At 42.6% G+C, this 12504-nt stretch overlaps 1 protein-coding gene across 1 annotated transcript in view; it reads left to right on the forward strand.

The window, feature by feature from the left end:
- Positions 1-525: 525 nt before the first annotated feature.
- UBE2J1 (ubiquitin conjugating enzyme E2 J1) overlaps positions 526-12504 on the forward strand; it is a 42561-nt gene continuing 30582 nt past the window's right edge. Inside the window, exons 1-2 of the mRNA XM_077487261.1 lie at positions 526-624; positions 11748-11821. Coding sequence (XP_077343387.1) covers positions 594-624; positions 11748-11821 — 105 coding nt within the window. The 5' untranslated portion in view covers positions 526-593. The remainder of the gene's footprint in view (positions 625-11747; positions 11822-12504) is intronic.

Consider the following 12504-nt stretch of genomic DNA (forward strand, 5'->3'; position numbering starts at 1 on the left):
CTGGTTTATAGGAGGAAACACTGTCCAATAAAGCATGCCACATTATTGCTCTCCTTAGTGCACCCAAAGGTGTTCCAGGTCTTTACAATGTACATTTACAATGTATACTACAAAAAAATTTGACATGCACCGACTAAAGTGTTCGGGTTTGGCTTGATGAAAAGGTGGCAACCCTATTTGCACCCCTCCCCCCCAAAAACAATTTTGAGCATCAGCCGCCACTGTTGGCAACCCTCGGCTTAACTGTAGGTAAACATCAGAAAGCGGACTTTACTACTGCTTTAAAATAAAAAAATGTTTAGGCTGTAGAACCACTTCAATACCACTTTAAAAACTGCGAGCACAGTGAGTGTATTTGATCAGCGGTGTCTCCCTGAGCATTGCGCTTACAGCGTCCTGAATGACAGCTAGCCTGTCACGTGCTCCCACTCACAGCCCCACTATGCGCAGGGAAACTTCCTGATTTGCATTCAGCGCAGCCTCAAACCCCGCCCACTCTGTAGCCACACATTAGTTACGTGGCTGGGGCGATGCGGCATGACGTGGGTGGGCGGATCTAGGGCGGGGGATTTGGCCGTCGCTGTCAGACAGTCATGGAGGCTCGCTACAACTTGAAGAGCCCGGGTAATAGAGGGGACAGGGGAGGCGGCTGTGTGCTGGGATCGGTGTGTATGTATTGTCGGGGTGTCACTGGTGTGTGTCTGTGATGTGACACAATGGATCCAGTTTGTGTTCCGTAGTCTGTATGGATGTGATGTGACCCAGTTGTGTGTTGTGTTTATTGTGTGATGACATCTCCTAAGACCTGTGTTGGTAGGGATTACCTGGGCTTTGTGTAATACGAGGGTTGCACTATGGGACTGAACTTTTCCTGGATTTGTGTGTAGGTGGGGGGATCCCAGATCTCACTCATTGCTTACTTCCACTATAGTACACTTATTTCCTTATATATGGCCATACAAACTTTAATAAACCATCCATTTTCTTCCTGATAGGGAAGTTGATTGATCGATATGATAGACAAGTGAAGTTTGATTAAAATTTGGGAGATACGATTGTAAGTTATCCATTGCATCTCTGCTTTCACTATGCGATCTCGTAATCTGATCGATGAAAATACTAATTAATCACCAAAGCATCTCTGTCTTGTAAAACAACCAATAATCTTCTGATCAATTTGAATCAAACCCGATCAGAAGGCAGTTTATGGCTATTTTTGCAGATTCAATTGCTCTGATTGAGTCGCCCACCAATCAGATCACAGAATTGAAGAGTGTATGGCCACCGTAAGATGAAGTATGTTGGCAGTAGTGGGGAATACCGTGAGAAAACTGGATGTTTCTCTTTTAGATTTTGGTTGTATGTGGAATAAATAAAAGCACATCTGCCAATGTTTATCATCTTTATGTGGCTCTTTCTGATTGGTTCATTCTGAAAGGATGACACCTCAGTCATACAGAAACCGAAAATACATTTGTGGTTTTGCAGGGCATTGGATAAAAGATCAGGGACTGAGAACGCACCCACCATATTTTCTTAAATCCCATCTCTGGGGATGGTACAAATGCTCCATTGCTGCTTAAGTGCTTGTTTAACCACTTAAAGATCAGGCCTATTTTTGACATGTGTTGTTTACAAATTAAAATCTGTTGTTTTTTTTTTTTTTTCTAGAAAATTACTTAGAACTCCCAAACACACACCTATCTATCTATCTAATATATATATATATATATATATATATATATATATATATATATATATATATATATATATATATATGTGTATTTTTTTATTTATTTTTTTCAGACACCCTAGAGAATAAAATGGCAGTCGTTGCAATACTTTGTCACACCGTATTTGTGCAGCAGTCTTACAAACGCATTTTTTTTTTTGGTAAAAAATGCTTCTTATTTTTTTCCATTTAAAAAACAAAGCAAAAAATAACCCAGTAAAGTTAGTCCAATTTTGCTTTCTTTTCTATATTGTGAAAAATGATGTTGCGCCGAGTAAATTGTGATACCCAACATGTCATGCTTCAAAATTGCACCCGCTTGTGGAATGGCGACAAACTTTGACAATTATAAAATCTCCATAGGTGACGTTTAACCCCTTCCCACCGACGTGCGGCCTCGGCTTTCGGTGGTTATACTGGGATGATGCCCGCAGCTGCAGGCATCATCCCAGTACCGTTGTTTCGAGCTGGCGTTCGGCTATCCAGGGATAACAACTGAAGCAGCTCAAAGCCCCCCCCCATGCCGCTCTGAACGGGCCTCCCATCCCACAGGGAGACCCGATTGACGATCCGCCGCTTACAGCGGCTAGGGACAGACTGGCACGTAGCTGGAAACGGCTTTGTGCTAGTCTCCTGATTATAAACACGGAAGCGACATCACTTCCTGTTTACACGACTGCCAATGCCGCCGGTTTAAAAAAAAATATATATACAGTATTCAGAATCACCGAAAATGGCGATCTGAATACTTTGAAGTGCAAAGGAGGGATCGGGGGTCTAAGACCCCCGATCCCTCCATAAAGAGTACCTGTCGTCACATATTACTGTCACAAGGGATGTTTCGATTCCTTTTTTTTAAACACAACTTAATAATATAAAAATAAATAAGAATTTTTTTTATTTTTTTTAAGCTCACACAGCAAAGAAAACGCATAAGGAAGTCGCACCCACATATGTAAACTGTTTTCAAATCACACGTGAGGTATTGCCATGGTCATCAGCACGAGAGCAATAATTCTAGCACTACCTCTAACCTGGTAACTGTAAAAAAAATTAAAATTAAAGCGTAGCCTATGGAGATTTTTATGTGCCGTAGTTTGTCGCCATTCCATGAGTGCGTGCAATTATAAAGCGTGACATGTTCAGTATCTATTTACTCGGCGTAACATCATCTTTCACATTATACAAAAAAATTGGGCTAAGTTTACTGTTTTTTTTTTTTTTTTTTTAATTCGTGAAAGTGTCCCTTTTCCCAAAAAGTTGCGTTTAAAACACAGCTGCACAAATACCGTTTGACATAAAATATTGCAAGAATAGCCATTTTATTCTCTAGATTCTCTGCTAAAAAATATATATAATATTTGGGGACTCAAAGTAATTTTCTAGCAAAAAATACGGATTTTAACTTGTAAATACCAAATGTGAGAAATAGGCTTAGTCATGAAAGGGTTAAAAATTTCTACAGGGAAGGTCTAGGGCTAAAATTATCGCTCTCACTCTAATGATCAGGGCGATACCTCACGTGTAGTTTGAACACCGTTTTAATATGTGGGAGTGACTTTCGTATGCGTTCACTTCTCCCCATGAACTCGGAGGGACGGGGCTCTTTACTTTTTTTTTTTTTTTTTTTTTTGTCCTTTTAAAAAAAATTCAAATAAAATTTGGATCACTTTTATTCCTATCTCAAGGAATGTAAAAATTCCTTGTCATAGAAAAATAAGCATGACAGGACCTCTTTAATGTGAGCTCTGTGGTCAAAAAGAGCTCAGATCTCATATTTACACTTCAAAGTGATAAAAAAATAAATAAATAAAAAGTCCATTTAAGGGCATTGGACGAAAGTGACGTTTGATGTTGCTGCTGTCATCCAATGGTATGAAGTCGAGTGGAGGGGCATCATTCCCTCACTCGACTTCCTGCCTATCAGGGGACAGCATTCCATAGTCTCCGCCGCTACAATGGATTCCAGTAAGCGGCAGAGATTACCAGGATGCGGCAGGAGGGGGTGAACCTCTTCCACCGCCGATTAAAAGTGATTTTGCGTTGAACCTGCAGCAGAGACCATTATTATCTTAAAGCATACCGGCCGCCGTTGGAAAAAAATATGGCAACTATCGTTAATGGACCGATATCGATGGTGGGTGGTCTGGAAGTGGTTAAGCTGGGGGTGTTTTTTGTTTGAATGAGGGGAAAAAAGCCCACTGCATCCACACAAGAGATCACCTTCTGTCAAACCAGGATGGCCATCTCATCGCATTAAACTTAAAACGCCTAAGGGGCCTAGAACGAGAGGACCAGGAACAGAAGTGTTTTTTTTTTTTTTTTTCATTTTGGATAGACTACGGCAGGGTCATATATTTTGTCCCATTAGGGAGATTTACTTTCACTTGCTGTTCCATAGCCAAAACAGGAAGTCCCTGCAAATTAAGGAAATATCTTGGGGACCCCCAGGCCACCAGGACTAGTGTCCCCATTGGAAGATTTCCCCTCTATTACATTTCTGCAGACATCCCAAAATGTGTGTTTTCCTTTTACTTTCATTGATAATGGTAAACAAGACAAATGGAGAGAGTGAATATCTCTAACGGGGGCACAGATGGCAATAAAAACTGACAGGTGTTCTAATTTATCACCCCTTTATCCAAAATGAAATAAAAATTTTGCTTTTAGTTATACTTTAATAGTACCAATAATGCTTTTTATGGTGCGTTACAAAACCTGGCACATGTAAAAACAATATTATATTGAATCGCACAGACTTTAATGACGCTTATTATTCTGCATTTGGGTCTTTTAGGTGAAAAAGTCTAAGGCATGATCATTTCTGCAAATGTGATTGACAAGCTGTGCATTTAAACTCCTCCATGTGAAATGGGCAGCAGGGTTTGATGTTGGGTGATTAATGTGCAGTAATGGCACACTTCTGCCGTGCTCTCATAGACTGTACACTGGGTAATTGCTCAGGCAGATTGGTGAATGATTCAGGTGTATAGTGGAGAATAAAAAAGGTAACTTTGTAATAGGTGACTTTGAAAACATGATTCACAGTATACAGTGAGGGGGGGGGAAAAAAAGTATTTGATCCCCTGCTGATTTTGTATGTTTTCCCACTGACAAAGAAAATTATAATTTTAACCACTTGTTGATGGGCCATAACCGAATGATGGCTACTGAACAGACAGATAATTCTGGGAGGATGTCATACGCCCTCCTAGAATCGTGCTCCCATGCGCACCTGAGAATGTCCGTGATCGTTGGGTCCTCCGAGCACATAACGGAACGGGGTAAAGGGCCAATGACAGCATTCGATGTGCTCATCCCCTGCTCCCCCCGCCTCATCCACGGCTTCCCACCCCCCCCCCCCCGCCTCATCCACGGCTTCCCCCCCCCCTGGCCTCATCCACGGCTTCCCACCCCCCCCCCCCCCGGCTTCATCCACGGCTTCCCACCCCCCCCGGCCTCATCCACGGCTCCCCCCGTACCCTGCCTCATCCACGGCTCATCCAGGCGGATCCAGAAAAAGGCATTTCAAAAAAGTTATAAATTGATTTGTATTTTAATGAGTATTTGACCCCTTCACAAAACATGACTTAGTAGTGGCAAAACCCTTGTTGACAATTACATAGGTCTTGTAATTGTCCACCAGGTTTGCACACATCTCAGATCTCAGGAGGGGATTTTGTCCCGCTCCTCTTTGCAGGGCCTCTCCAAGTCCTTAAGATTTTGAGGCTGGCCTTTGGTAATTCGAACCTTCAAGGTGATGTAAACACTTGTGTTTTTTTTTTCTTAAATAACAAACATGTTATACTTGCCTCCACTGTGCAGTTTGTGGCCCGAACCTCTTCTTCTGGGCTCCCACGCCGGCGCTGGTAGCTCCACCCGCATCGAGTGTTCACGTTGGAGAAGCGCTCTCCTTGGTGGACACCCGTGGGGGTGCGCTCCTGAGTTCTGCATCTGTGTCCATTTCCCACAGAATGCAGGACTTGGCCCCGCCCCCCAGCGCCGCATCATTGGATTTGATTGACAGCAGTGGGAGCCAATGGCTGTGCTGCTATCAATCTATCCAATCGGGACATGAGACACCAGCTACAGGTGGTGTGCTCGTTCCCGAACAGAGGATGACAGCATCCAGATAAGTAAAACGTGGGGCTGGGGTGCTGCAGTACTAAAAATGGTGAAAAACCATGAGGTTTTACAACCCTTTCAGCTCCCTCCACATATTTTCTATGGGATTAAGGTCTGGAGACTGGCTAGGCCAGTAAAGGACCTTAATGTGCTTCTTCTTAAGCTAGCTACTCCTTTCTTGCCTTGGCCATGTGTTTTGGGTCAATGTCGTCATGCTGGAATACCCATCCACAACAAATTTTCAATGCCCTGACTGAGGGAAGGAGGTTTTCACCCAAGATTTGATGGTACGTGGTCCCATTCATCGTCCCTTGGATGCAGTGTTGTCCTGTCCCCTTAGTAGAAAAACACCCCCAAAGCATAATGTTTCTACCTCTCATGTTTGATGGTAGGAATGGTGTTCTTGGGGTCATAGGCAGCATTCCTCCTCCTTCAAACACGACAAATTGAGTTGATGCCAAATAGCTTGATTTTGGTCTCTTCTGACCACAACACTTTCACCCAGTTCTATGAATCGTTCAGATATTCATTAGCAAACTTCAGACAGGCCTGTACATATGCTTTCTTGAGCAGTCCTTCATGGTGTACTGTTACCAATTGTTTTCTTGGTAACTATGCTCCCAGCTGTCTTGAGATCATGGACAAGATTCTCCTGTGTAGTTCTGGGCTGATTCCTCACTGTTCTCATGATCATTGAAACTCCATGAGGTGAAATCGTGCATGGAGCCTCAGACTGAAGGAGATTGACAGTTATTTTGTGTTTCTTCCATTTGTGAATAATCGTACCAACTGTTGTCACTCTCTCACCAAGCTGCTTGGCGATGGTCTTGTATTCCAGCCTTGTGTAGTTCTACAAGCTTGTCCCTGACATCCTTGGACAGCTCTTGGTGGAAAGATTGGAATCTGATTGCTTCTGTGGACAGGTGTCTTTTATACAGGTAACAAGCTGAGATTAGGAGCACTCTCTTAAAGGAGGTGCTCCTAATCTCAGCTCGTTACCTGTATAGAAGACCCCTGGGAGCCAGAAATCTTGCTGATTGAGAGGATTGATTTCACTCATTAAAATGCAAATCAATTTATAACTTTTTTGAAATGCGTTTTTCTGGATATTTTTGTTATTCTGTCTATCACTGTTAAAATTATAGACTGATCCTTTCTTTGTCAGTGGGCAAATGTACAAAATCCGCAGGAGATCAAATACTTTTTTTTCCTCACTGTAGTTTTGCTTGGTTATTGCTCAGAAATGATTAGTCTCGTACACACAGCCAATTGGGACTACACACTGCCCGGATCAGTGTATCTCTACAATGGGCACAGATCAGTCAGGAAAACTGTACAGATCAATGACAGACCAATACTGTCTACATGTGATGACATGTTGAGAGGTTACCTTCAGTTAGCGATGAACAATGTGTACCCCTAGATTCAGACAGTTCATGGCCACTCATCTGCCCCTAACTGCATGTAATTGCCCCATGTGTGATCAGGAGTTTCCCATATGTGATCCAGAGTTCTGACTTTTCTCTGATGTCCCCTTTTTGTATGCTTGTCCAGTGAGTCATAAAGTATTAAAGCAAAAAAAACAGTTGAGCAGCTAGAATTTTCATAACCAATCAACAAACACATCCCCCATACTTTGTTCAGTGCGGGCTTTCTTAGAAACCTCTATGCCACTGATTGCACAGTATGCAAATATTGACTTTCATCTCTTAAGTCACCACTCCTCCTCCCTAAATGTACACGTGTCTTTTGGTTAGAAAGGTATACCATATTGCATTTAGGAATATGAGCAGGTTGAGGCAGAGCTCCAGTATTGGAGGTGGAAGCAGCCATGGTTTCCAGAGTACCCCAGGATCAGTGCACTGGAAGTTAGATTTTGCTATATCTGATTACCAACCGGCCTAGCTCCATCCCAAAGGAGAAGCTCTGCTTGTTTGCATCCTCCACTGCCACATTTGGCCCTTTTTTTTTTTTTTTTTTTTTTGGGGGGGCGCAAATACCTGGTTATGACAAGTATCCGCTCTCACTTCCAGGTAAAATCGGTGATCTACATTTTTTTTTTCTACATACCTGCTCTTGGTCTGCTGAGATCTTCTCTGTGTGGTCGGTTAGGCACTGCAGTTCTTTAAAAAGAATCAAAAAAAAAATCCTGGGTTATGCTGCTATTGTGCCACAATCTCAATTCATAACTATTGAAAGTCTGTGCACCACACATCCCTAGTGAAAGATTTTCTATAATTTTAAAATGGGGAATGTGACATACACTGGTGGTGAATCTTTCTGATGCCTGTGTTTTTCTATTACAGTGAATGTCCCATTCACTGCATTATAACTGTACCCCTTAGTGATCACTGTTGGAATAGTCTTTGTGCTTTCCTAGTAGACTCCAAACATTCTGCTGCTGCTCTGCTTGATGCTCGTTGTTTGATACGTGTTGATTTTCATCTAACAGATGTGAGTTTCATTATTATGCATTTGAAAACTTTTGATGATGCTGACGTCTTGCTGGTTGTCATCGTTGGTTAGTCATTAACAGGAAATTTTAAGTTTGCATTTTGATATAACAGCATTTGTAAGCTATTGTAATATCGCACAGATATAAAAGCAATGGCGTTCTTGCTTCCTGAATTTTTACCATAGTTTGTAGTTTTATAGTAGGGTGTATAGTTAGTCCAGTTCACGTTGCACATTAGAGTGGATGAAATGTACTATGAACTCCATTTTATCTTGGAAAAGTAGAAATGTGCATGCTTTGGAAATACATTTCCACTCCAGTGTTTTTTTTGTTTGTTTTGTTTTTTAAAGCAAAGATCTTCCCTGCATAGATGTGATTTTGTTTACTGATATGCATTATAAGCTGCTTGACACAGATTTTAAAATTACTTAAAAAAAAAAAAAAAAATACACATTCTTTTTTTATTTGAGGGACACAGGAATTCCTAAACATATACTGCTGGCTGCAGGAAGTTGGGACACTGGCAAACAAAGCATTGAAGCTAGACCCCTGTATGTATTTATTGACATAGGTGCAGAGAGCCATACACAGTGAAAAATTTGCATATTTTAGCACCTGGGGGTGACAGGTGTTTGCATAAAGCTGCCTCTGCAAAATTAATGACAAGTTGGGATTTGAACAATGGTAACTGCATGTTCGACTGTTTACTTGCCCAGAGGGATGGCTGTGTGTGACCCTGGCATCGACAGTTTTCTCCTAGGACCTCCCATCCATCCGTGTGTGCAAGTAGAAGCTCAATGTGCAGTTACCAGTGTGTGGCTGCAATCTGTCATTGATTTGTACAAGCGGCTGTATCAGCTCATGCATTGAGGGCACAAGGGAGGCACCCTCCCATCTATTGCCACCTACCCCCTATCCATGCGTCCGGCACCTTTCAAGATGCTGGATGCATGGATTTCAATGCGGGGTGGGTTTTTTTTTGTTTTGTTTTTTGAAGCATTGATTAGAGCCAGAGGCTTCAAAATAGGGTGGGCATGGGGCACAGAGAATGCCCATGTGTATTACAACAGCAAATTAATATTTGCTGTTTCTAACACTGGAAGCCACTGATAGAGGAGAGGACATTGAGCCGCTGCCCGCCACCTGCTACCCGCCTAGATGCCCCCCCCACACACACACACACCCCCCCCAGAAAAAAAGCAGAATGTGCTTGTTTTTCATGATGTATGGCTTTTTATGTCTGTCTGAATGAAATCCTAACCGTGCCTCTAACCACCATCCCAAGTGATCTGCTTTAGATCTTGCTGGGTCCTTGGGTAGCTTACCTCCCAGATGGTTGGATACACAGTTATCAGCCTGAAGTTTCCATTTTAGACCCTTAAGTCAGCCACTTCCTCCAGCTGCCCCTCTTCATCCTTTTAATATTATTTTACCCCATCGTGCATCTTCATAAGTTTGTTTGGGTTCCCTGCTGCCTGGGTCCACTCATCCCAACTTGGGTAGGAACCTATCTTTTGCAGTTGGCATTCCACTTTAGTTTGCACTCCTTACTGCAAATCAGTTCATGACTTGTGGTGCTTGACTCTTCTCAATCCTATCCTTCTTCTTCTAAGGGACTTCTTGACCCACAATATTAAAGTGACCCTAAACGCTTTTATAAAAACAATTCTTTTAAAGTATGTATTCTTAACTCAAAAATGCCTTCTATTGAAATTAGGGTTGTCCCAATGCCACTTTTTAAAGACCAAGTAAAAGTACCGATGCTTTTTTTTCAAGTACGCGCCAATACCGATACTTTATTTTTTAATGTCATATGACCATTTTCAAAGCGCAATACAGAGTAGGTGGCATTGATATGCAGCACTGATAGGATTAGGTGGCACTGATGGCTGGCACTGACAGGTGGGTGGCATTTATGGGCACTGATGGGCCTTACTCCTACTTGCCTCTATTGCCACTGCTGCATAAAAGCAGCAGTGGCAATCTTGTTACACCCAGCCCGAACTATATGGGCTGGGTGTAACAAGATGTCCACTGCTGGCTTACTGCGGCCAAGTGCAGGGTGTACCAAAATGGGAGTCGGGATGTCCAACCGCTGACGTTGACACGGAGCGTCACTTCCATTGTTCCACCTGCTGCGCCGGGTTGCCTAATCTTTCCCAGGTATCAGATCAGGCATTGGGAGCATTTGTGCAAGTGCTCGCGCAAATACTTGGTATTGGTCCCGATACTAGTATCAGTATCGGGACAACCCTAATTGCAATCGTCCAAATTTCCATATTCCGTTTGTTCTCTTTGGACCCACTGTATGTAGGAACATAGCCACTGTCTCCTTCTTGCACCTCAAAATGCACATGATCACAACAAACGTGCACTGGTTGTTCCAAACAAACTGAAACGAGAGGAAAAAAGGAGCTCTCAGAAGCTCATAGAGCACATTACAAGTATTCTGAAAACAGTAGGAAACAATTTCAGAAAAAATATATTACAGGGACATTAGGTTGTGTATGTCTATAAATTATTTTTGTAGAATAAGGATATCGTTGCATGGATCAGTCCCTACTGATCTCTTCTTTAGTAAGGACCTGACTGTTCAGGGTCTTCTAACCATTCTAAATCCTGCTCACAGCACTATCCTTAGTGTTTTTTTTTTCTGCCATCCCTATTGTGGAATGCTCTGGTGATTTTCCTGGAAAAGAGTCGGTTTTCTAGATTCTAGCAGTTCTTCTGCAAACATTACCTAGAAGCTTATTGCCACAGTGTAGTGTTTGTAGCCTTGGGTCATCGTCAAGTCCCAAAATATTCCCTGTGGACCTTTTTGACCCCTTCCTTAGGTGTAGCAGACCCCCTTCTTTTTTGGGGTTGTTTGGGATCCCCTATGGTTACCTGTTATGTGCGCTCTCAGTCCTTTTTGCCCCCACCCCCTGTGCTAGGGATTCAGGTACCTAGGCAAGACATCGAGATGGTCTCTTTTGAACCAAGATGCGCCAGAGACTCTTCACTGAGCTGGGATCACTTCACATTACCCGACCCCCCCCCCCCCTCTAAATAGGAAACCTTAATTTTGTTTGCAAACATTAAAGACTTTAACTCCCAGCAAGAATAAGTGCTAGAAAGAGCATTTCAGATCCATCATGGCAACGCCAGTTAGTGAGCATCCACTCACTTGCTACCACCACCATGTCCCTCACCTTGTTGTCACTGCTGCGTTGCCAGCTGTCCCATTAAAATGAATGGGACTGTCGGTGAGTGAACAGCGGGTCAGAGGAGGAGCCGCTGCATGACAGAGATGACAGTTGCTCTTTACAAATTATGATTTAAATTAAGCCTTTTTACTAGTGATTTAAATTGTGATTTAAATTGGCTTGATTTTAAATCAGATCTTGACTTGATTTAAATTGTATTAATTATGCCGCTTATTCTATTTCTTTATAGCGGTCAAACGACTTATGAAAGAAGCTGCAGAATTGAAGGACGCTACAGATCATTACCATGCTCAACCACTAGAGGTGCAGTATCATTGCTTTGACTTTTTAGCTTTTTAACATGGCATATGAGTGTTTTAACACGATGTGTACATACTACAAAAAAGCTTAATATTTCACAAGGAGACAGAAATAACATTATGTTAAGGGATTTAAAGGGGTTGTAAAGAGCTCCTTGTTATTATTTAAAAAAAAGTGGCGGAACCTGGTCTTCTGGGGTCCCTCGACGGCTGTCTCTACTCAACCCCAACCCCCCCCCCCCCCCCCGTAAGTACTTCTCATGTTCATGCAAGCTCCCTCGCATGGTGAGAAGCACTTGCGAGCGCACTTCCGTGATATAGCCGGCGGCTATAGCCACTCACTGTATCACTCGGCCCCGCCCCCTGGTGTGCTGCATCATTGGATGTGATTGACAGCAGCGCGAGCCAATGGCTGCTCTGCTTTCAATCCATCCACTCCAGCCAATCAACGGCCAGACGTTGGGGGCGAGCGCAGGACTTTCAAGGGGTCAGGTAAGTAAAATAGGGGGGGCCGGCACTGTCCGATATTTTTTCACTTTAATGCATAGAATGCATTAAGGTGACATTTTTTTTTTTACCTTTACAACCCCTTTAAGCAATCTAAAAGCTAATTATATTTTCACAGTAATGTGTATGTAACAGATCTAAGACCTCAATAGGAGAATAATGCTAAATTAACAGAAATAA

The sequence above is a fragment of the Lithobates pipiens genome, unplaced genomic scaffold, assembly GCF_037356315.1.
Source record: "Lithobates pipiens isolate NorthernLeopardFrog02 unplaced genomic scaffold, aLitPip1_a1.2 Scaffold_18, whole genome shotgun sequence".
NCBI classification, from domain to species: Eukaryota; Metazoa; Chordata; class Amphibia; order Anura; family Ranidae; genus Lithobates; species Lithobates pipiens.